Source organism: Citrus clementina, unplaced genomic scaffold (assembly GCF_000493195.1).
Source record: "Citrus clementina cultivar Clemenules unplaced genomic scaffold, Citrus_clementina_v1.0 scaffold_6, whole genome shotgun sequence".
NCBI classification, from domain to species: Eukaryota; Viridiplantae; Streptophyta; class Magnoliopsida; order Sapindales; family Rutaceae; genus Citrus; species Citrus x clementina.
In genome coordinates this window covers 4,962,869-4,989,047 of record NW_006262139.1, presented here as the reverse complement: position 1 = coordinate 4,989,047, position 26,179 = coordinate 4,962,869, and the positions used below count along the sequence as shown (strand labels likewise).

The window sequence follows — 26,179 nt, the reverse complement described above, 5'->3', positions numbered from 1 at the left end:
TCTCTCTATTGTTGAGAGAAAAATTTTCTCGTGCTAGTTGCTTTGGTAGTGATAAAGGCGCCCACATGTCAAGTGCAGATCGAACCTGAGTCATAACCTGGAAGATCATTGGTGACAGTTCGTGATCTAACAAGCGTGGTGGTGACAGATCGTGATCTAACAGGAGTGGTGGTGGCAAATCTTGATCTAGGAGCCTAAATCACTTCAACGGAAAAGGCCAATTTCAAGGTACGATTTTTAGATTACAAATTCCTATATATTATATGAGAGCGGTCTTTAAAAGGTTTTATAAAAATTTAAAAACCTGATTTTTCCCCAACAATAATAACTAGGCAACCCAAGAGGGGGGGTGAATTGAGATTTTAAAACTTAAGCTAAGCAAACCACACAACAATTTAATCAAATGTCTTAATGGAATAAAAACAATAAATTCAATAAAGCACAATAATAAGAGAGTAAGGGAAGAGAAAACAAACACAATGATTTTTACATGGTTCGGCAATCCCCGACTACCTCCACGCCTACAGCTCACTTGGTTTGAGGATTTCACTATCCAAGCCTCCCAAGGCTTCAAGTTCTTTACAATTGACTTCAAATGTGTCAATGGACCTTTACAACAAGAGATTATCCCAAATCTCTTAACCCAAGTGTATCCTAACACTTACAACCTCTTAAGGATAAAGATTACAAATGAATTTTCTCTCACACAATGAAGCTCAATAACAGTTTTATGCTCAATAGCGAGCTCAATGATAACTCTTGGATCTCATTTTGTTTGAATTTGATTGAGCCATTTTATAGTTGGAGCTGAAAACTAGCCGTTATTGACTTTCTGCTCAATTTCGGATCGCCGTTATCTGGATGTCGGATCTCGGTTTTGACTTTGAGCAAGTTACCGTTGGACAAAATTTCAAATTGTCAGATCGCTGTTTTCAACATGTCGGATTGCCGTTAGTGTCCAGAGGCTACTCTTCAATTTTGTTCAATGTCGGCTAGCCGTTATCAAGATGTCGGTTAGCCGTTTGCTACAGTGACTGCTACGGTGAACTATTTTGTAAAATTATAGTTTGGCCCCAAAACTTCATAAAATTATACTATGACCCACAACTTTATAAAACTTGATAAATAAGTCCTTCTCTAGAATTCCAAGCAATACTTGTTGATTTCAAAGTTTTCAAAACTCTTTCAATTAGACCATAAACTTGAAAAACAACCAATTTCATAAAATCATTTTTCCATTAAATATAAAACCTTTATAATGTGAAAAAAATGATTTATTTAAAATGTATAAAAAATAATTTGAGCTTTTAAGAACTTAATCATTCTTAATTTTGTTTGTTATCATCAAAATCAACATTATGGATACATAAATGTTAACAATGATAACATTGATGAAAAGGACCTTATTGGAGGACTTGTTGTCCATAATGATATGTCAAAATATACTAATGGCAATGAACAAGAATCAATTATCAGAGTTGAACCCACATCTAAAGCCTCGCACTTAGCTCTTTCAAGGAAGACACTAATTCTCGTCTTGACATAACTGTGTAACATGATGACAATAATAATGATTATTCAGATAGCGATGTTAGTGACATTGATGTAAATGATAAGAAAGCTTTTCATGAAAGCTACAAGATGATGTTCGCTAAATGGGAAGAAGTCTACAATGTGAATGTGACCTTGATGACTCAAATATCCAATCTTTTGGATAGTAAGGTGAAACTTGAGAGTGAGATAATTCATTACAAGTCTTTACTTGCTGACAAAGATAATCAGTTGCTTGCAGCGACCACATAATTAGAGAACACCAAAAAGTCACTCGAAATGATGAATTCTAGAATTCAAAAGTTAGATCATATCTTGTCAACTAGCAAATCTAGCTCAGATCATCATGGTCTTGGATATCAAGATGGTACAAAATCAAATTCTCAAGGTGTGTTAGTTAAAACTTCTCAACTTACAGCTTCTCCACCAATAGTTAAAATTCCATGTCTTCAAAAAGGTAAAGTTGTTGCACATTTTTCACCAGTCCATCAAGGTAAGAACAATAGACTTACTCTCACTTGTCATTTTTGCCATGTAAAAGGACATATAAGACCAGGGGCGGACCCAGAACTTTATATTACCCTGGGCTAAATTAAAAAATTTATATTTTGAAGTGAACATAATTATTCATAAGTAAAAAAAGTACATCAAATAAGGGGGACAGGAAAAACCCTATAAATATGTATTTTAAATAAAAATAATTATACAAAAAGACTAGAAAACAAAAGATAATTCAAATATAAAAATACTATTTTTAAATTATGGAATATAATATAATATTAATTCTAATTATATAAGAATTAATAAATCAATTAAGAATTTCAAGTTAGAATAAATCAATACATGCAATTATAACCCATTAAAAATTGCAAATAGAACTTTATGTTTGAAAAGTACTTAATTACCAAACTTAAATAAATTAAACAATTAAAATTTATTCGTCTTTTTAAATTATAAAAATATTAATCGTCAAGAGTTTCAATAATAAACTAAACTCTAACCTAGCAAAAAGGTATTTATATGCCATTATTTCTTTACCAGGCACTTTGACTCTCTTTAAAAAATCATATCAAAATACTCAAATTTTGTTTTCTAACTTATCCTCTTAGTTAATGTAACTAATAAATAAAACCTCAACATTCACATAAAAAAATTTATGAAATTGTTAATAATTTTTATTATATATATTTTTAGTATTTTTAATACTAGTGACAATGTTATATTAAATTTACATACTTTTCTAAATTAAAGTTTTTAAAAACAAATTAAAGTAGTAATAACATTTTAGACCCCTAATGTTTTCAATCTATTCAATAAATATATAATTTAATCATTTTTATAAAATAAGTCATTAATTTTAGTTGGAAAAAAATATAATTGAATTAGGGACATATTTAAAAATAAAGTAAAAACTCTATTTTTTTATGAAATTTGATGAAAACCTAAGGGTCACTTAATTAGGGACTTATATAAAAATAAAGTGAAAACTCTATTCTTATATAAAGTTGTATAAGACCTAATTGCTTCAAGTTCATAAAATATATGAAAAATGATATATTATTTAATTATTCTTATGGAAAACCCAGGATGACACTTAGACTTAAGGTTAAGAGTAGAGGTGGCAAAACGGGTCATCATGTCGTGTCAGTTTCGTGTTGTGTCAAATTTAAGCCGACCCAAACCCGACCCATTTAATAATCGTGTCAAAATATTGAGACCGAAACCCGACACGAAAAATAAATGGGTTACCCAATAACCCGTTTAATATTTATATATTCAACAATATTTACATAAAATATTGCACTCTCAATTGACGCAAATTGTATTCCATCATGTATATATATGTGTAAATAATATAATATATTAATATTATAAAATATATATATGTACCAAAATATTACACATTTAGACCATTAAAGTTCTAAATCTATATAGAATTTTACAAAATAGACTGTCATAGTCCCTATATATTCTTATCCTTTACAAAAAAATGGAGAATCATCTTTAATATGCGAGTTATGATAATTAGCACCTGCAAATTGATTTAAAATTAAAAAAATATAAGTATATTTTAATGCAAACATGAATTAAAAAAAAAAGAGAAATTAGTTAATGATTAAACCTGTCAGTTATCAATTATCAATAACATCTGCTTTGGATGGAAGACTATTAATTATTGTGCTCGAGCATATCAATGGTTAGCTCATCCATAGAAACCATTGCATTTACTGAAGTGAATAAATAAAAAGAAGGAACACAAGTCAGGAAGGACATGTAGCAAGCCAGCAACACTATAAGCCAAAGAAACAAACAAAATCCAGCCTCAAAATTGTAAATAACCATAATTCAGAATCTACCATAACAAATATTATATTTATAAAGACAAGAGAATTGAGAAAAAAAGATAACCTTCTTGTCCAAAAATCCAATCTCTACTGCAAACTATTGATTCCACTATTTTGGGCTTACGTGAACTTCGAAATTGATCAAGAACCCAACCACCTACGCTAAAGGCTGATTCAGATGCAACTGTTGATATTGGAATGGTTAAGACATCACGAGCCATAGAAGCGAGCTCAGAATAACGAACTTGGTTGTCTTTCCTAAAACTTAAAATGTCCAAATGACTGCTCTTATAAGCTCGTGGTTCACTCCAATAAAGTTCTAGCTGAGTTTTTTTAGGTACAACTAGATTCCACACTCTCAAAATTATCAAATTCATGTTATACATGAAAAAAAAAGAAATAATTCAACAAACATGAAATGTAACTAAAATTCATCAAACATAAAATGTAACTATGAAGTAAACAAGAATAAGTTGCGATTAAAAATATCTATATAAATAAATAAAACTAACATCAAGACATGAATCCAATTTTCCACTGCCTTTTCTGTCATCATTCTCATTTGAGTGAGAAACCGAACCTTGCATGGAAGATGTATTGGTAGATTCAGTTGAAATGAGCATATATTCATTAAACAATGAAACAACTTCTCTCTAATATTTTTTAACTCATTGGAATTTTCACCATAAACCTTTTTGTATGCCCATTCAACAAATTGTAACTTGTAACGAGAATCCAAAATAATGGCCATTGTCAAAATTGTACAAAACTCAGACCAATACTTCAAGAATTTCTCAAGCATCCTCTTCCCCATGTCTTTCATATACCCATCCCCATTTTTTGAGTATTCCCTCAAAGTTAAACAAGCTGCAAATACTTTTGGAAAATACAAATTTGAAGTGGGGTACTTTGATCCAGAAAATATGTAAGTAATCTAATAAAAAAGTACCAAAAAATTATTAATTCTCTCCAATTTATTCCCCTCATCTTCTAAAGGGCAGTACCTATAATTAGAATCACTTAAAGCTAAGTGAAAAAAAGCACTTTTGTAATAAAGTGCACAATCAAGCATAATATAAGTGGAATTCCATCTTATAGGGACATCTTGTCTCAAGCCTTTTTTCCTGTGTAACGACATTTGATTAACACACTCCAAAAACTTTTGTTTTCTACCTTGAGATGCTTTCACATATTTCACACTTTCCACGAATTTTATAAAGTTCTCCTTTTATTGCTTTTAATCCATCTTGAACAATTAAATTGAAAATATGAGCACAACAACGCATGTGTAAATAATCACCATTAGACAGTAAAGCTTTCCTAATTTTCAACTGAGATTTCAACATAGTAACACATGCCTTGTTAACTGAAGCATTGTCCAATGTTATAGAAAACACCTTTTTCTCAACACCCCATTATGTCCATAAAGATAATAACTTTTCAGACAAACAAAGTCCAGTGGAGATGGCATCAAGGTGATGTTCAACAATCTTTTTTGTAAAACCCAATTTTTATCAATAAAATGTGCAGTCAGACTCATGTATCCATCAGTAGTGCAAGCAGTCCACAAATCAGAGGTGAAACAAATTCTACCAGGAACCTCCCCTAACATAGCTTTAATCCTAAGTCTTTCTGCATTATAAGCTTTTAGGATATTCGCTTTTGCTGTATTTCTAGAAATATTTTGTATGTCGGAATTCAGAAACTCAAAACAAGTTCTAATTGCATCAAACTTAACAAACTGAAAAGGTAACCCATGCTTCACAATTACTACAGACAACAACTCACGAAAGACAACCTGATCAAATTCTGAAGAACATGACCCTATAGAACCTGAATGGTCTAAAATCATTTGACGGGGGTCACGTGGCTTTTTTAACTTAGGACATTTTTTAATATGCTAAGCATGTTACCAATCCTATAATTACTTTCGCTAATGTAAACTTTTCCATAAACACACATAGACCTTTCCTTTCCATCTTGATATGCATATAATGGCAATTTAGTGAACATACCCCATGCTTTAGATGTTCTTCTCCTCTTGCGTTGTTTCTTTGGAGCATCACTGTCACCATCTTGCTCTAATTCCTCCAAATTCACTCGATGTCCATGTAAGAAGGCTTCAATGTTAGTTGAATTATCATTATTTGGATTCGGTTCCATGTTACTACTGTACCAAAAAAAAATCATATCAATAATGATTATAACATTAAGTTATAACAGAGGAATCCAATTAAGTGTCAAAAAAATTTAAACAAATTTAAAAAGAATTACTTTCAAACCAAACTGCAAAAGCTATAACCTATAAGCACACAGGTGAAGGAAGCAATAGAAAACAAAACCCATTAAAGAATGCAAACAATATTTAAATAATTGAGAAATTGCTTTTTAAACTAACCTAACCATGAATGTTTGATCTCAAGAGCAGCCGATCAAAGTCTTGCAACTTGCTAGAATTGAAAAACTTGAGATTTAATCAAGTGTTTTCTGATGAAAAAGAAAGTGGAGGTGGTAGGTGGATAAGACCGAAGGTACACCAGTATATGGATTGTGGCACATGCAATTTTTTTATCTTAATTTTTAATTGGCAACAATCTAGATTTTTTGGTGGAAATTATTTTTTTAATTAGTGGCTAGAAACTTTTATGAATTGGCGCGCAATATGTTAAAAGCTTAAAGCTTATTTCTTTATGTTATTTTATTTATCTTAATTATAAATGTATTCTTATATTTTTTTTAAATGTAAAAAATGTCATAGTTTAGTGGGTCATGTTAGAGGGTTTGGGTTGACACGACCCGTTTACCCGCTTAATAATCATGTCATTGATTGAGTAAATGGTTTAAAAATTTCGACCCTAACTCGACACGGAAAAAAGTCGTGTTGACCCGGACCTGACCCATTTAATAATCATGTCAAATTTGACTACCAAACTCATTTATTCATATCGGGTTCGTGTCGGGTATTCGGGTCGTGTCAAATTTTGCCAGCTCTAGTTAAGACAAGTGAAAATAAACCTAGAACTACTTGGAGAAGGAAGACTAGTTATAAAGCTTATATTTCTTTTATTTCCTTAAGAACTTGCACCACTGACCTTTGGTACTTTGGTAGTGGTTGTTCTAGGCACATGACAGGTGATAGAAGTGCCTTGATCAATTATCAAAAAGTTGATTAAGAAAATTTCACTTTACTGATGGCGTGAAAAGTCGAGTACTTGGAAAGGGTACATCGAATGTAGAAGGTTTTCTAAAACTTACAATGTTCTGCATGTGGATGATCTCAAAACAAATTTACTCAGCATTAGTCAAATTTGTGATTAAAACCTATTTGTAAACTTTGATAGGGACAAATGTTGCGTTCTCATTGTTGATCAAAATTGCATTTTAGAAGGACATAGATCATCTGATCAATTATTATAAGTTGACTAGTTCAATTATTTACCATAAGACCACTCTTGATTGAAATACTAACTAGGCAACCCAAGAGGGGGGTGAATTGGGATTTTAAAAATTATCTTAGGCAAACCACACAACAATTTAATCTAATGCCTTAATAAATTCGAAAACAATAAATTCAATAAAAGCACAATAATAAATGAGTAGGGGAAGAGAAAGCAAACTCAAGGATTTTTACGTGGTTCGGCAATCCCCGCCTACGTCCACGCCTCCAAGCACACCGGGCTTGAGGATTCCACTAAGCAAGCCTCCAAGGCTTCAAACGCTTACAATTGACTTCCAAGGTGTCAATGGACCTTTACAACAAGAGATTATCCCCAATCTCTTAACCCAAGTGTATCCCAACACTTACAATCTTTTAACTTGATTTTACAAAAAAGATTACAAATGAATCTCTCTCACACAATGTGTTTGATCACAAGTGAAAGCTCAATGTGTGAATGAATAAGATGAATACAAAGATTTAAAGCTCAATGAAAGTTGTATTCTCAATATTTTGCTCAATGATGATCGTTGTAATTCTTCTTGTTTGAATTGGATTGAGCTTATTTATAGTTGGAGCTGAAAAACTAGCCGTTATAGACTGTCGGACAGAAAACGGTTCGCCGTTAACCCTAAACGGTTAACCGTTTCGGTCGGTCAAAGTTACCGTTGGGCCAGATTTCAAATAAACGGTTTGCCGTTTAGGATTGCCCTTTCGCCGTTAATTTCTAGAGACCTGCAAAACAAATTTGGTTTAACCGTTCTTACTAAACGGTTCAAGGTTAGCAAACTGAAAATAATCGGTTAACCGTTTTCAATAAACGGTTCACCGTTAGTTTCCAGAATCATCATATTGACAATACTTTAAAGAACATGCTTTCTGGAAATTATCGGTTAGCCTTTTTAAATAAACGGTTAGCCGTTTTTAAATAAACGGTTAGGCATTTGCTACAGTGATTGCTACAGTAACCTGCACAGTGCACTATTTTCTAAAATTACAATTTGACCCCAAAACTTTACAAAACTGTACCATAGCCCAACACGTCATGAAACTTTGCAAATAGGTCTAATTTCAGAATTTTTAAGTAATGCTTTGTTAATCCCAAAACTTTCTGAAATTATGTTATAGCCCAAAATGCTATGACACTTTTCAAATAAGTCCTTCACCAAAATTTCAAGCAATACTTGTTTATTTCAAAGTTTTCAAAATGCTTTCAATTAAACCATAAACTTTGAAAAACAACCAATTTCATAAAATCATTTTTCCATTAAGAATGAAACATTTATAATGTGAAACTAATGATTTATTTAAAAAGAATAAAAACAATCAATTTCATAAAATTATTTTTCCATTAAATACAAAACATTTATAATGTGAAAATAATGATTTATTTAAAAGAATATTAAATAATTTGAGCTTAAAAGATTAATCATTCTTAACTTTGTTTGTTATCATCAAAATCAATATTATGGAAACATATATGTTAACAATCTCCCCCTTTTTGATGATGACAAACATTTCATGTATTTAAAGAATGATTCCACAAATTGCTCCCCGTAAATATAATCTTCTTTTACAATTTGCCAATTAGCTAAATTAACATATTTAAATACATGGATTTTTCTCCCCCTCATCATCAAAAAGAAAAACTTAATTGGCAAAGACAAAAGTAGCAAATTTTTATAGATTTGAAAACATGTATTCTTCTCCCCCTTCATCATAAAAAAGAAAACGTAAAGGAAAAGAATAAAAGTAGCAAATTTGTTACCCATGTTGTTTGAGTAAAAATTTTGAAAGAATCTCCCACTAACAACAAGCATTACCTCAAATACAAGATTAGTAATATTACTCCCAAATTATTATAGATCATGATAAAAGCCAACTCCATACACAAATTATCACACTAAAATATCATGAACCATTATTCCATTAATTACCAAATCAACAACTCAAAATATGAAATTATCATATAAAACACCCATGTAATCAAATCGTCATATCTCAAAATTATCAAAATCATCATCATAATCAAATATCAATTATCAAAACAATTACTCAAAATGCATATTATTCAAAAACATATTATATGCTCCCCCTAAATTTATAGCCAATTAAAAATTTAACCAAAATGATTTTATCCAAAAAAAAATCATATTTATCTCCCCTTTCATCATAAAAAAAGAAAAGAAAAGATAGATAGATGCAATTGAAACAAAATCATTAAAAATAATTTAATAAAGATATTACCCATTTTGTGCGAGAAAAAATTTCGGCAAAGTCTCCCCTTTAAAAATGAACAAATCCTTAAATACACAACATGGTTAAAAATACTTCCATATAAGCTTAAACAATTATAATAAATCAACAACTCCATCCATTCATCAAGCAATGCACATATAATCATTAATCATCAAAATCAATATGAATTCCTCAAACACTTGTAACAATTAAATCCGAGGATTCCATAATCATATATCAACCATTAGAAGAATGCTCAAAATGCATATTATTTCCCCCAATTTATATCATTAAAATGATTTATTACTTTGTCTCCCCCTTTGGACAATAAAAATGTTCAAAAAGCATATTATCCAAAATAGAACAAGTAATAAGCTAAGCAAGGGAATGCAAAAGTCATAAGAGCATAATGTCAACAATTCAAAAAACATATAATTACTAATCACATTTTAGAAATCAAGACAACTAAACTCATCAAAGATCTAATGTGACATTTTAATATAATTTACACTCTCATATGCGCCAAGATCTCAAGGATCATGTATTTCTCCCCCTTTCGATATTATTTAAAGCAAGTAATGGATATTTAACAATACGTCAAGAAAGCATACAAAAAATGTATCCATTCACCAATCATAGATTCCATAAGATCAAATTTCATCAACTACAATGGAATCATCAAAGCACATTCTTTGTCATCAAAGCATAAGTATATAATAGCAATATATAGATAATCAAAATCAACATATGCCATTATAGATCATCAAAATCAACATAGCCAAAAAAACCATCATTATGAGCTAAAGAACAAGTGATCAAATCCATTATTACAAATGCTCACATATTTTTTTAAGTGATGATCTAGTAGTTACACCTTGTGATGGATCTTCAAAATTAAATTCTTAAGGTGAGAAGAAATATACCTCCATTCTTTAGGGAGTGTTTGAGAAGTACCTTCATCTTACTCCGCATTTGTTTCTTCATGTTGCTCCTTTTGATTTTCAAGTGGTGCATTCTTTTGGCTATCATTTGATAATCTTCTTGTAGCTTTTCATCTACATTATCATCAACAACAACTTTCTCCATAGAGGAAGAATTAGACTCATCAAATATAACATGTATAAATTCTTCCACAATCAAAGTTCTTTTGATATACACTCCATAAGTTTTGCTTGTGTTTGAATACCCAAGAGAAATACCAACATCAAATTTTGGATCAAATTTACCAAGATTATCTTTTGTGCTCAAAATAAAACATTTGCATCCAAATATCAAATAATAATCATCATCAATCCACAATGAAAGCAACAATGCATATAAAAATGTAGGTGCATAATATAATAGAAAACTATGGTAAAATCCGTAAGGAGAGCACACTATGGAAGTGGTAATTTGAAATACTCAAAATGCACAAATTCAAATTTTTCAAGCTATTGAGTAAAATGAGTAAGTTTGAATCAATTAAAATGATTTTAGACACAAGAATGATTTTAGACACAAGAATGGATGGGGAATAATTTATATGAATCAATTTGGATTGAAAACGAATAAGAATGATGGATTTTGGAATGAAATCAAGTGAGGAGTAATCGGCTTCTAGTGAGAGAGAGAGAAACGGAAAGCCAAAAGAGAGGGAGAAGATGAATAGTTGAAATAGCATCCGAAACCGGATTGCCGAATGAGATTAACCGGAAATCCGGTTGGTTCCAGCAAATGTTTCACGCAAATCCGGTTTTCCGGATAACACGAACCGGCTTGCCGGTTGGATCCAGAAGATAGCAAGAGAGAATCGGCTTGCCGGTTTGCCAAAATGCAGCTCGAATTCGGAATTCCGAATTGACAGAACCGGAAATCCGGTTTGGTCCAGCAAGCGTTCCTTGCGAATCCGGCTTTCCGGTTTTGCTAACCGGTAGTCCGATTTGAGGCAGAAAGTAACATGCAAGCTATATACCATTGGAAAGATGATTAAGTTAGCTTTCCAATAAAATTTACAGAGCTTGATTTAGAGTTCTCTAGAAGAAGTTATGACCAATTCATTACAACATGTGCAGACTTGATTTGGAGTGCTTATAATCATTCAAAAATAAAATGCAGAAAGGTCAAATTCGGAATAAAAACTGTATTGATTGAGCCAGAAGTAATGTACAAGCTATATACCGTTGGAAAGATAATTAAGTTAGCTTTCCAATAAATTTTACAGAGCTGGATTTGGAGTTCTCTAGAAGGAGTTATGACCAATTTATTACAACTTGTGCAGACTAGAGATTTTCACAATAATTAAACATATAAACATTCAAAAGTGAATAAATTAAACACACCACTTAACTATCATGCTTAAACACTTCATAAACATTAACATCAAACAAATCCATCACGATAAATCACTCAATATTACACACAATGATAATTCCATCATGTAAACATACAAGCATACTTTCGCAATTTCATTTATCATGATTCATTCAACAAAATTAATATGGCAAGAATTGTTACCAAAACAATTAAATTATCTTGCCTCATCTTTTTCTCCTAGATCATGCTCAAATAATTATCCTCACAAACTTTCATCAAGGAACTTCTCCACCATTCCTTGATTGTGGTACCTACAAAACAAATTCAAGTTGTACCCTTTGGTACCCAAATACTCTTGGGTCCTTGAATGTTAGATTTAGTTCCTTTTGGAACCCAAATACATTTGACGCCATAATACACATTTCTTTTAATTGGACATCTATTCTTCATGTGACCGTCTTGATTACAATAATGACATACAATTTGATTGTTAATGGATGTATTCTTCACAAAATAACTCTTGTAAAATTTTTGTTTCAAATTTGGTTTGTAACCAATGCCACTTTTGTCAAATACGCATTTTTGTGAATTTAGCAAATTGTCCAACATCTTTTGCCCATTTGTAAATTTTAATACAATTTGATTTAACTCATCACTCTTCTTTCTAAGCACTTCATTTTCTTTTATTAATTCATCACCATATGATTTCTCATGCTCATATGAAGTACTTTGTTTACATGTGAATGATGCAATTCTATCATGTAACATTTCATTATCTAATTCCAATTTTTTGATCTTTTCATTTAATGAAACATTGGATTTTTGCAAGGCATCTTTTTCATATTTCAAGTCATTTACATGTGATTCTAGATGCTTGTATGAAGTGCTAGATTTCTCATTTGATAATGCAACTCTATCATGCAATGTTTTATTTTCTAATTCTAGGCATGTGATCTTTGCACTAAATGATTCATTTTCATTCTTAAGCTCCATCATCTTCTTTTTAAGACATATATTCTTTTTACCAATCTTCATTAACTCATCATGCAAATCCTTAAAAGCATCATGTAATTCATCATATGTAGGAAGATCATTTACCTCTTCAAATTCATCATCCGAGTCATCTCCAATTGCCATAAGTGCCAAATTCGACACTTCATGAAATTCCTCCTCGCTCGTAGTCTCCTCATACACAATTTCAAGTTTTCTCCAAATTTCATAAGCATTAGAACAATTTGAAACTCTATGAAATTCATTTTTATCTAAGGCACAAAATAAAGCATTCATAGCCTTGGAATTTAAAGACATATTTTTCTTATCCAATTCACTTAAAACATTCTTCCTAGGAATGAATGAACCATCACAAACTATTTCCCATAATTCATAATCTAAGGCTTGTAAAAACACTCTCATCCTAATTTTCCAATAAGGATAATCATTACCATCAAAGAATGGAGGTCTAGTGGTGGATTGGCCTTCCATGAAAGTTGAACTAATTTGGGTTGCTATTGATCTTTAACTCTAGACGGTTAAGTCTACACAAGAGCACCTTACTCTGATACCAAATGAAATACTAACTAGGCAACCCAAGAGGGGGGTGAATTGGGATTTTAAAAATTATCTTAGGCAAACCACACAACAATTTAATCTAATGCCTTAATAAATTCGAAAACAATAAATTCAATAAAAGCACAATAATAAATGAGTAGGGGAAGAGAAAGCAAACTCAAGGATTTTTACGTGGTTCGGCAATCCCCGCCTACGTCCACGCCTCCAAGCACACCGGGCTTGGGGATTCCACTAAGCAAGCCTCCAAGGCTTCAAACGCTTACAATTGACTTCCAAGGTGTCAATGGACCTTTACAACAAGAGATTATCCCCAATCTCTTAACCCAAGTGTATCCCAACACTTACAATCTTTTAACTTGATTTTACAAAAAAGATTACAAATGAATCTCTCTCACACAATGTGTTTGATCACAAGTGAAAGCTCAATGTGTGAATGAATAAGATGAATACAAAGATTTAAAGCTCAATGAAAGTTGTATTCTCAATATTTTGCTCAATGATGATCGTTGGAATTCTTCTTGTTTGAATTGGATTGAGCTTATTTATAGTTGGAGCTGAAAAACTAGCCGTTATAGACTGTCGGACAGAAAACGGTTCGCCGTTAACCCTAAACGGTTAACCGTTTCGGTCGGTCAAAGTTACCGTTGGGCCAGATTTCAAATAAACGGTTTGCCGTTTAGGATTGCCCTTTCGCCGTTAATTTCTAGAGACCTGCAAAACAAATTTGGTTTAACCGTTCTTACTAAACGGTTCAAGGTTAGCAAACTGGAAATAATCGGTTAACCGTTTTCAATAAACGGTTCACCGTTAGTTTCCAGAATCATCATATTGACAATACTTTAAAGAACATGCTTTCTGGAAATTATCGGTTAGCCTTTTTAAATAAACGGTTAGCCGTTTTTAAATAAACGGTTAGGCGTTTGCTACAGTGATTGCTACAGTAACCTGCACAGTGCACTATTTTCTAAAATTACAATTTGACCCCAAAACTTTACAAAACTGTACCATAACCCAACACGTCATGAAACTTTGCAAATAGGTCCAATTTCAGAATTTTTAAGTAATGCTTTGTTAATCCCAAAACTTTCTGAAATTATTTTATAGCCCAAAATGCTATGACACTTTTCAAATAAGTCCTTCACCAAAATTTCAAGCAATACTTGTTTATTTCAAAGTTTTCAAAATGCTTTCAATTAAACCATAAACTTTGAAAAACAACCAATTTCATAAAATCATTTTTCCATTAAGAATGAAACATTTATAATGTGAAACTAATGATTTATTTAAAAAGAATAAAAACAATCAATTTCATAAAATCATTTTTCCATTAAATACAAAACATTTTATAATGTGAAAATAATGATTTATTTAAAAGAATATTAAATAATTTGAGCTTAAAAGATTAATCATTCTTAACTTTGTTTGTTATCATCAAAATCAATATTATGGAAACATATATGTTAACATTGATGACACAGAATTATGGCATCAAAAGCTTTGTCATTTAAACTATAAGTCACTAACTAAATTATGAAAACAAGTGCTGCCAAAGGAGTTCCAATACTCAAGAAGAAACAACTAGGGATATGTTGTTCATGTCAATCTGGCAAACAACAAAGGACGTCACGTAAAGCTATTCAAGGTAGAACCACATGTAAGGTACTACAACTGCTTTACATGGACCTTATGGGAGCCAAATGGATTTTTTAGAACAAAATTAATGAATTTAGTAACATAGTGAAAAAAAAGCTAGGTTGATTGCACAAGGATACATGCAAATGGAAGTGTTGACTTTGATGAAACCTTTGTAGTTGTTGCTAGACTCGAATCTGTTCGTTTTCTTTCTGCAGTTGCTTGTTTAATAGCCATAGAAGGCGTAGTAAAACTTAAAACGTTATCTTTAAGGTCATATAACCCAAAACAAACTTTCCTTAGTCTTAAAACAGGGCACCAAACCATTTAAGAAATCATCCTAAGTTTTCTGATGCACAGGATCCTTACAGGAAGGCAAGTGCAGAGCATACTTCCTTAAGGTTTCAAAATGAACAAATAAAGGAGGCGGATTTTGCGCAATTTGCTTGAGGGTAGTGACAGCATTTGTGTGGTCGGCATTCTATTCGGGGGCTCTTTTTCAATAAAGCTGAGAGGTGGTGAGTGTAGTGGTCCACATGTGGGATGAAATCACGGATGTAATTGATAATGCCAAGAAACTATTGAACTTGCTTTTTGGAAAGTTGCTGATCTGGAAAGTGAAGCAACTCTTGGGCAATATGCTTTCCTGGCTGGTAATGGCCATCTTTTATTATCATACCAAGGAATTCAATATTGTCTATAGCAATGGTGCTTTTCTTGGCCGATAACATGATTCCATGACTTTAGACAATATCATAGAATTGAGTTAACAGCTGGCGATGGTCATCATGTGATCCTGAAAAAAGTAAAATATCATCAATGTAAATTAATGCATGAGGCAGGATGGGCTGAAAGATTTAGACCATGGATGTTTTAAAAATGGATGGGGCAGTTTTGAGGCCGAAGGGTAGGACTGTCCATTGGAAATGGGCATTTGGGATGCAAAAGGCAGTTTTGTAACGTTCAGAGGGTTTAATGCCTAATTGCCAAAAACCTGATTTTAAATTAAATTTGGAAAAGATCTGGGCATTTTTTAGAAAAGTAAACATGCTTTGTCGGTGAGGCAAAGGAAACTTGTCATCTTGCAAAAACATGTTTAATGGCTGATAATCAATGACTAGGCGTTTCTTTCCTCGAACAATTTCAGAATGCTTTTCAACATAAAAGGCTTGGCAAGCCCATTGAGAACTTGTGGGCTCGATCAGACCTTAGGCTAACAGTTGTGAACATTCATTTTGGGCTAGGAGTAAGTCAGAAGGACTCATTCCTGGGTGAGTAGCTTTGGTTGGGTTATTGTCTTCATTGAGTTTGAAAGGTAACTTAATGAAGAAAGACGGGTTTTTCCATAATGGAGTTGGATGGGTGAACTCAGAATGGGACTCTGGACAGACACTCAAAAGTTTAGTTGAAATATCCTGATAGGACTGGGGGGTTTCAGACAGATGGTAGAGTTTCAGAATAGTTGTGAATGGTTTGAACATGGACTTGATTCGAATTCTAGTGGGAATGATTTGGAGGTGTTTGATATGGTGAAGGATGTCAAAACCTAACAAAAAATCCTTATCAGGAAGGGTTGAACCGATAACCTTGGTCCAAATGACACAATTGGGGAAGATTTGAATACCAATAGGGTTTTTGGTAATCAAAGAGGTGGTGAACAGTTTGCCATTAACGGCTTTGAAATGTTCTTCAGACTCGGTCCAGTATTGTGATGGAAGAATGTGTGGGTTTAATATGCTTCATTGGGCGCCAGTGTCGATGAGACCAATTGCTGGAATCGGCTTTTGGAACTTGGAGGGCAAGATCTGGAGTTTGATGGATGGTATAGGGACAGTAGTGTCAAGGGACAGTAACTGTTGGTGGAAAATGACTTGGGACTGATCACTGTCTGAATCATTAGAGGAATTTTACAGTGCGAACACAGTTTCATCAGTGGGTTCATCTTGTTCAGAGAAATAGAATTCTAGTTCATCCTTCTCGGGAGAGTAGTTTGTAGTGGCTTGAAGATGCTCAATTAGCCGAATAGATTTTTCCCTTTTGTTGGGACAATCTTTGGCGTAATGGCCTTTTTTCTTGCAGATGAAACATCTGCTTGATTTTCTCCGTTTAAAGTCTCTGGAAGAAGATGACGATGACTTCTTTCTGAAGAATCTGTAAGCCTTTCGGGATCTGCGAGGTCTAGATGAAAATTCTGGATTTTTGAATTTCTCAAAATGCATTTTCTTCTTAGAACTGCAATCACAATCCCTTTTCTTCTGACATTTGATCTGCAAGTAAGGCTTTTTGCAACCACTCCGGAATGGTTCTTTATCTTTCAACAGTTCTTTGGAAAACTGTTTCTGTTCGCAAAGTTTGTCAAGACAAGTTTTGGCAAGCTAGAAGATTTTGCCAAGAGAGATGTGTCAAGGGCAAGATTGGAGGCGGTGAGTTGTCGCTGTATGTCTGGTTAGAGTTCGTTTGGAAGGGAAGCTAGAAAGACATGCTTTAATGTCGGCTCATTGAATCCATTAAGCTTATAGAACAGCAGAGACATTCGTTTATAATAGAAGTCAAGATCCTTGGCATTGAGAGAACAACATTTCATATTGAGATAGTCTCGTCGTGCAGCTTCAAAAACTGCAGAAGGGTCTCCAAGGAATTGATCATGGATAACCGCAAGGGCACTTTAGACCTCTGGTAATTGAACAAACTGTAACTGTCGGTAGTGGCCTAAAGAATCAAACCAATCTCTTAGAGCACCCGTAAAACGAGTAGCAAATTCTCTAAGAACGGATTCAGTTGTGGCTCCTGGCCTTAGCATTTGGAGGTCAATCCAGGCAGACATTTCATTAAGTTGGTCACGCCATTTATGAGATGGAAGATCATCAAATGTGAACCATGGACCATTTAACAATTTTTGGCTTGTGGAACCAGTCTGGGCTTGAACTGGAGGGGGTTGGTTTGTGGCCGAAGATTCAAGCATTTCTTCCTCAACTTCTGAGGGAATATCAACATAGGGTTCTGTATGAGAGGTTTGGCCTTGGGCAGGTTGATCAGGTTGAGCCATCAAGATTCTAGTGATATCAGCATAGGACTTTTCAGAGTCACTGGTGGATGCTGAAGATTATGTGTCAGGTTCGGTATGGCTATCAGAAACAGCTAGATTGGAATCAGAAGTTCTTTATCCTTGGATTGTGGAGGAGGTTAGGATAAAGGAGGCGGTGGAGGTGCTGGTGGTGATGTCGGTGTATAACTAGGGGATTGTTGGCCAGGGATGGAAATGGATGAATGATGAATTGTGATGGGTCGCGGTTGTGGTTTAGGCTTTGGTTTAGGTTTAGGTGGTGGTGGCAATGGATTGTCTCGGAAAAGAGTATGAGTCATGCCAAATAACTTGGAGGGATCATACTGCTTGATGGGGAAAGCATAGAGGCAAATGGATGATAAGTTGGGCCGATGGAAGGGATATGAGGTGATGCGGTAAAAAGGATAGGTCTTTATTTTTCAGATTCAATATGATCAAGTTCAGCTTTTAAGCGTCTGATTTCCCTTTCATTTTGGTCAAATTCTAGGCCATAATAACGTTGGGCAAGCAAAGTTCGTAACTCAGAGTCGAGTTGGGTAATTCTGGACTGGAGATTTTGGTGGATCTGCTGCATCTGTGCAGTGATGGAGTCAACTTTTGTTTCAAGTTGTTCAATTCGTAAACTGATTTTTTCAACTTTGGAATTGATATTTAACAAAGTATCATTCTATTCTCTGGCATTTCGGGTTTGCCAGTTGAGGACTGATTCAAAAGGTTTGGGTGGTTCAAGATGACCAGTGGAGGTTATAGCTGAAGGAATAAAAGGTTTGGACACAACATTTCGTTGGGGGTCGGTGTGAGTTTCTAATGGAGGAAAGGAAGAAGAGTACTCCGAAGTGGTGGAAGAAAGCATCATACAAGCCATTGGTTGTACGATAGGTGGTGAATTTGGGATAGGAGATGGAACCTCAGGTTTGCAATGCTTTGCAATCCATTGGAGTTCTGCTTTGTAGATGGGTAATAGGGCTAGTGGAGGTGGAGGATCTTTTGGTGATTTGGGTTCATAGGGTTGGCATGAGGTTGGAGGTTTTTTCTTTTTGGGTTTATTTTTCCTTATGGTTGCATAATCATCGTCTTCGTCCCAATCATCCCAGTAAGGACAATTTGGGTCACACATGCCGGAGCCAGGGGCATCCCATAGGAAATGGCCATTTTGCTTGGCTGGATAAACAGGGTAGCTGTCAGAATTGAACCCTGTAATGGGCAGATCTTCCTGGGCTGTCTGAATAGCTGTAATCATTGAAGAATAGGTAAAGGAGAGCCGATGAGGCTCTTGTGGAGCACTTGGAGGTGGTTTAAAAGTCATTCTGACTGTGCCATCTTGTCGTCTTTCAAACATGCTTTCAGATGTCTGAATTGGAGCGGTATTGTTATGGAACTGTTCATAGTTGGAGATCCATTCAAGAGGCATAAGTTTGATGAGCTCATGACGGGGGATTTGTCGTGGGATCTGGATAATTGTGGGAATTTGGTCAGATTCTGCTAACACCATGAGGGTGTCAGAGTGGTGTTCTGGAGTGGGTAGATCTAAGGCATGATTTTGAAGCCTATAGACTAGGTGATGATGGAGAGTGGCAATTTTGGCGGAGGAAATTTGTTCTGCACCTTGAATTTGAACTTGAACTTTCAAGGTTGTGGGCAAGTTGGGATCTTGAAGAGAAAGGTTGAAGTTTGGATAGAAAGTGAGTAAAACACTTCCTACATGGAGGGTTGTAAGAACAGTGCTTATAACAGCATCTTGGTATCGTTTAAACTGGGTATCAATCATAGCAATGCGAGCCGTGACCGGTAACCCTTTTCTCCTATGAAGGGTAAGGATTAATAGGATGCCTCCAAGATGGAGATGGATATAACCTTCTCTTTTCCAATTAGAAAGCAATTCGAAGGGTATTTCCAAAGTGACATATTGCTCAGCAGAGGTTGCTTGGAGAGCACATTGGTCCAGGCGAGATGACTGGATATATTCTTTAGGGTGTGGCCGTCTGGTAGAGATCAGGGTACGAATACTACGGGTAAAGGAACTGGGGCGTTTATATAGCTGGTAAAGCTGATGAGAGGGTAGGAGGACTCACTGATTTGGGCTGATTCAGGGATGTAGGAATATTCTACAAGGTTTTCAATCTTATTGGTAGTATGAGAAGTGCAAGATTTGGGCAAAGAAAGGGTAGAAGAAAGAGTAACAGGATTGGAAGAAGTTGAAGATGAAGTGGAAGCTATGAATAAGAAAATCTCTCTCTGCTCCTGAAGCACTAGAAATCAAAGGAGAACAAAGAATTAAATCATACCATTTTGGTCATGAAAAACTGAGTTTTAGAAAACAAAAGTTCAGGGACAAGTATGGCGCTTATACCATAGAAGGCGCAGTAAAACTTAAAACGTTTTGAATGACATCTTAAATAAAGAAGCCTATGTTGAACAACCTAAAGGTTTTGAAGACCTCTATTTCCCAAACTTTGTTTTTAAATTGAAAAAGGCTTTGTATGGTTTAAACGAAGCTCCTCGAGCTTAGTATAAAAGGTTGACCAAATGTTTTACTTGAAAATGGCTATAAACAAGGGGGAGTAGATAGAACACTATTTATTAAGCAACTTAATCTAGGGATTTTAGTTGTTCAAATCTATGTTGATGATATAGCGTTTGGTTCTACTTCTTCTGATCATGTGTAAGAATTTTTGAGTTAAATGAAAAAAGAATTTGAGATGAGCATGGTGTGAGAATTGACTATCTTTTTGGGTTTGCAAGTAAAGCAAATGGAGAATGGAATTTTTGTTCATCAAAGTAAGTATGCCAAGAGTTTAGTTAAGAGGTTTGGCTTAGGTTCTACAAAACACATGAGAACTCCTATGGGTATTAACACCAAGTTGACTATTGATGATAGTGGTTCTAGTGTTAGTCTTTACAGAAGCATGATTTGAAGCTTACTTTATTTGACTGCAAGTAAACCTAACATATGTTTCGGTACTGGTGCATGTACTAGGTACCAAGCAAATCCAAAGGAGTCACACTTAGCTATTGCTAAACGAATCACTTGTTTTGTTAGCGGAACAATTAATGATGATATTTGGTACACTAATGACACTAATTCAAGTCTTGTAGGATATAGTGATGCAGATTGGGTTGGCAATGTTGATAATAGAAAAAGCATCACTAGAGGATGTTTTTATCTTGGAAATAACTCAGTGTTGTGACATAGTAAGAAATAGAATTCAATCTCTTTCTCCATGGTTGAAGTTGAATATATTGCAACTGGAAGTTATTGTACCTAATTGCTCTAGATGAAACAAATGCTTGCAGATTATGGACTAAGCATATTGATATTCATCATCACTTCATTAGAGATTTAGTTCAGAGCAAGACCGTGTCCTTCGAATACATTGATACAGAAAACAACTTACAGATATCTTCACAAAAGCTTTAGACTGCAAATGATTTAATTCTTAAAGAAAGCTTTAGATATGTGTTATATATAAGTCAATCTATATATATATATATATATATTGCATTTAGATTTAAATCATGCATTTGTACATTAGATATAAGACGTGTTTATGAGTTTTTATTTTTAAATCCATGTTTTTCTTGTCTCAATAAAAAAAATTAAGTCTTGATTAATAAATGACAAGCAGTTTTTCATGTTTTTAAAACTTGAAAGTCTTAAATAAGTTTTGATTAGAGTCATTTAACCTTTCTTCAAAAGTAAATGAATGGCAATTCAGTCTTTACTTTCACTCAAGGTTTTGATATTGACATGGTCTTTGTTGCGAATATTTAACTTGAGTTATTACTGTTTACCTTAATTCTTATCTTGTCATAAGACATCAAATATATATAGACACTATGGTTAGAAATAGCTACTTATAACTCTTAAGAGTTAAGCTATCCTTGAGTAATCTGAGTCTGCGTATCGCAAATATGACAGAGGACGAATTACCTGAAATACTAACTAGGGAACCAAGAGGGGGATGAATTGGCTTTTTAAAACTTAAGATAAACAAATTGCACAACAATTTAATCTATTGCCTTAATCAAATAAAAAACAATAAAGCTAAATAATAAAATAGTAAGGGAAGACAGAGCAAACCCAATAATTTTTACATGGTTCCGCAATTCCCGTCTACGTCCACGCCTCCAAGCCAACCAAGCTCGACGATTTCACTATCCAAACCTCCCAAGGCTTCAAATACTTACAATTGACTTCCAAGGTGTCAATGGACCTTTACAATAAGAGATTTTACCAATCTCTTTACCCGAGTGTATCTCAACACTTACAACCTCTCAATTTGATTTTACAAAAAGGATTACAAAAATTTCTCTCACACAATGTGTTTGAATATAAATGAAAGCCCAATATGTGTGAATGAATGAGATGAATACACAAAGTTTATGCTTTAGATTTGTAGAGAAATGCTCAATAATAACAATGGTTGCATAACTTGCATTTAATTTAATTTGAGCCAATTTATAGCTAAAGAAGAAAAATAGCCATTATTAACTTTCTGGTGATAACCGACTTGCCGCTTTGTGAATCCGATTAGCCGCTTTTATGTTACCGTAACAACAAATATTTGAATTTCAGAACATTCGGCATGTTGCTTTCGGAATCCGGTTAGCCACTTTCATTCCAGTTAGCTACTGCCCATAATCTGGCTTGCCACTTTGTAAAATCTAGTTAGCCGCTTTGCTACAGTGAAGGCTACAGTGAACTATTTTTTAAAATTATAGTTTTACCCCATAACTTTCTATAACTGTATTATGGCCCAAAATGTTATAAATAGTTTCAAATAGGTCCAATTTTAGAATTTCTAAATATTGCTTGTTATTCCCAAAACTTTTTAAAATTATGGTATGACCCAAAATATGTGAAATGATAGAATGACCCAAAATATTTAAATATTTGAAAGTAGGTCCAAATTCGAATTTCAAAATAATACTTATCAAAATTAAAGATGGCAAAACTCTTTCATTTTAGTCCACATCTTGAAAAACAATTAATTTCATAAAATCATTCTCTTGTTACAAAAATATAATGTGTAAATCTTTGTTTATCCAAAACATGTGATTTGTTATCATCAAATCAACATTTTACAACCATATAGGTTAACACTACCATGAGAAGAAGGCTATCTTAAGGGGCAAAGTGAAAGCTCCTGACTATAGATTTTTTTAAAAAAAAGAAGAGGCTATGCTATCTTTCACAATTGAAATGGTAAACAATTAGAGATCAAGATGATAAGGTTAATTTGATCAACTCTATGTTTTATATTTAAGAGTTTGACTATGAATATTGATGAATTTTTGAAAAAAAAGGTTTAAATTGAATTGTTTGCACACACACACACACACAAAAGCTTAAATTTCTTTAATCTTTACTTATTTAAGGAAATTAGAGTCTTGATTTCATGTATTAATGCTTGTGAAAAATTCCCAGACATTTTTTTGTTTGTTCAATTTCGTTATTAATGCATTTTTTTAATAAAATAAAAAAACTGACATGATGAATGTGCATTCTCATGTTCTTACATGATAATATGTTTTTAGATTTTAAGAGTTACATATTTTTAAGCAAAACTCAAATTTTTATTTTCTAAGTACATTGACAAGCTTTTGCCCGTCACAACTGAGCTTGTTGCGTTCTTTTGGTCATAACTTTGTCCACAAAAATCTAAATACAATTATGTAAAATCCTATGAAAATCTAATTCAATAAGCTTTCCAACGACATGTTGATTGAATTATGTGTCTGTTTCATAAAATATCATGCATAGCATTTTGTTTTTGTATTTTCCTTTATGTTTCTGACTTGTTCGCATTGGTTTATGTTTATTTATTGATCCTGAACAAAATTTATGCTGGTTACGGCATTAAATTGGAATAAATATTTTTTGTTAATTCTTTCCTTATGCGAGTTGGATTTCCAAACCCTTCTTGAACAAGGCAAGTTCTTCTATATAAGAAAGTCCTTGTATTATTGTTTCTCACTAAAGTTTATGGCTTCCTTCTTCTTTCTTTTGGCTGGTCCAGAATTTTTCCTTCTTCTTGCTCAATTTTATTCTTGTTTTTATTATTCCTCTTCCATGCCTCCAACTCTCTCTAAGCTTAAGGTAGGTGAGAGCTCTTATGCTCAACCTAATTCCAAACATCATCGCACTCTTCCACCCTACCTTTGTTCTGGTTGTGGACGACCTCATGAGATTCATATGCTTGATGATAATGAGGATTTTGGTCCCAAATTTGGACAAGTACCTCCTGAGAATCCATGCATTCAAGTGAAATGACTCCGTATAAAGTGATCCCAGTGAAAACAGTTTTCACTCTAGACCTTCCACCTTTGACCCTAGGATCACCACCATTGTCGTAACCATTCTGCTGCCGTCGCCGACCACCAGTCGCTGCCACACACGCCCTCCAACGCCGTCACTAGTGGAGCTCTTCCAAGTACTCCTTGTGATCTTCCTACCTTTGTTGTAGCCTCTGCTCGCTCTTCTCCTCCATCTAATTATTTTGCTCCTGATCTTGCCCATTTTGAGGCTACAATTTTGAAACAAGGGCGTCATATTGCTGACCTTTCTACTCTTTTCGCCAAATTGAATGCCAAACTTCTTTCCTTTTGCAATCTTTTGGCAAAAAGCGGGGAGTAATTTATTTCAAGTCTTCAATTGCTCAATGCAATGAGTTAGGGGATATAATAATTTCAATTCTATAGGGAGTTTTTATTTTTATTCAAGAATTTTTAGATTTTTGGATTTCTAGTTCTTAGGGGGAGTTTATCTTTTTTTGGCTCTTGATTTTCTGCTTTGTGTTGCCTTTCTATTTATTGATTAATACAATTAGCATTTTGTTTTAATTCTTGTCTTGGTTTATTTACATGAACTAACATGCTAATTGCCAATTATTTTGGTTAGTTCCTTGTTGTTGTTTATGCTTGTTTCATATTCATATTTTAATGCCAAGTTTCATGGAAGACTTGTGTTGGATTGCTTTTGCCACAAGAATACCAAAGGGTGAGATTGTTAAGTCCAATATTTATAGAGTTGGCATCTTATGACAAGTCTAGTTAAATTGAAATTTTATTTATTGCATATCTTGTAAAAGGGATTAATTTATTAATCCCTAATTTAGTGAGATTTCAATTTATTAGGAATATTTATTTCTTAATTTAATTACATGTCTAATTAAGCAAGCCAATTAATGATGGGATTCTATAATTGGCACATGAGATCTATTTAGAGCAAGAAGTTATTTCAAACAGGAAGTTTATTAAATGCTTTAGATATTTCTTGGGAGACAAGTAAGGCAAGAAGATCAAATTTATTAGTATTCTAATTCGTAGGAATTATAAGAGGAAAGAAACTCTTATTTCAAAAGAATCTAAGTTTTTTAAGACTTGTTATTTTTGTGAAACCCTAGTGCCTGTATAAAGAGAGGTATTTCACAATTAAAGGTACGCAACATATAGCATAAAGTAGACAAGCAAAATTCGGCCTCCTCACTAAAGAATCTGGATTTAGCACATAATGTTGTGTTGATTTGTTTTCTTATTTTCTTTTCATCTCTGTGGAGAGTCTATGTGGATCTTGGATAACTAGATATTGAAGAATTGAAGAATTGCTATTGATCACTTCGCGAAGTGCCTTGAGGATCATGGATCAAGATGGGTAGCAATTATTCAAGAGAAGCATATTCAGTCTAAGATTGAGTAAACTGTATGGTGATAAACTTAACCATGAACAATACTTCTAAATTAATTAAGTTGTTAATTTTAGGTTTTTAATTACTTACATCTATTTGCAATAGATCTAAATTCCTTTCAACACGCTTGTAATAAAATTTACCAAATGTATGCGCACTGCTTTTCAAACTCACAGCAACCGCAATAACACAGTTTACCAAACATCAATTTGCTTTTTCAATTAGCTGCTTATTGCATTTGCTCAGCGGAAGCAACTTCTTTAATTAACAAACACAATCCCAAACTAGCCCTTCATCACTTTTTTAATTCTAAGAAATTATTGGAGTAGTAACTTCTGGGATTGGAGTAGGAATCTTAATGAGT

The 26,179-nt window shown here is 33.6% G+C and overlaps 1 protein-coding gene and 1 pseudogene across 1 annotated transcript; one reads left to right on the top strand and one right to left on the bottom strand.

The window, feature by feature from the left end:
• The window catches only part of LOC112097300, a 49,566-nt pseudogene extending 47,763 nt beyond the window's left edge, over positions 1–1,803 (top strand).
• A 16,991-nt stretch (positions 1,804–18,794) lies between these two features.
• Positions 18,795–19,895, bottom strand: LOC112097299. Its single transcript, XM_024182484.1, has 2 exons — positions 19,412–19,895; positions 18,795–19,357 (listed from the first exon to the last, which is right to left on the bottom strand). Exons 1-2 carry the CDS (start codon positions 19,893–19,895, stop codon positions 18,795–18,797), a joined length of 1,047 nt encoding a protein of 348 aa, XP_024038252.1.
• Between the last annotated feature and the right edge of the window lie 6,284 nt (positions 19,896–26,179).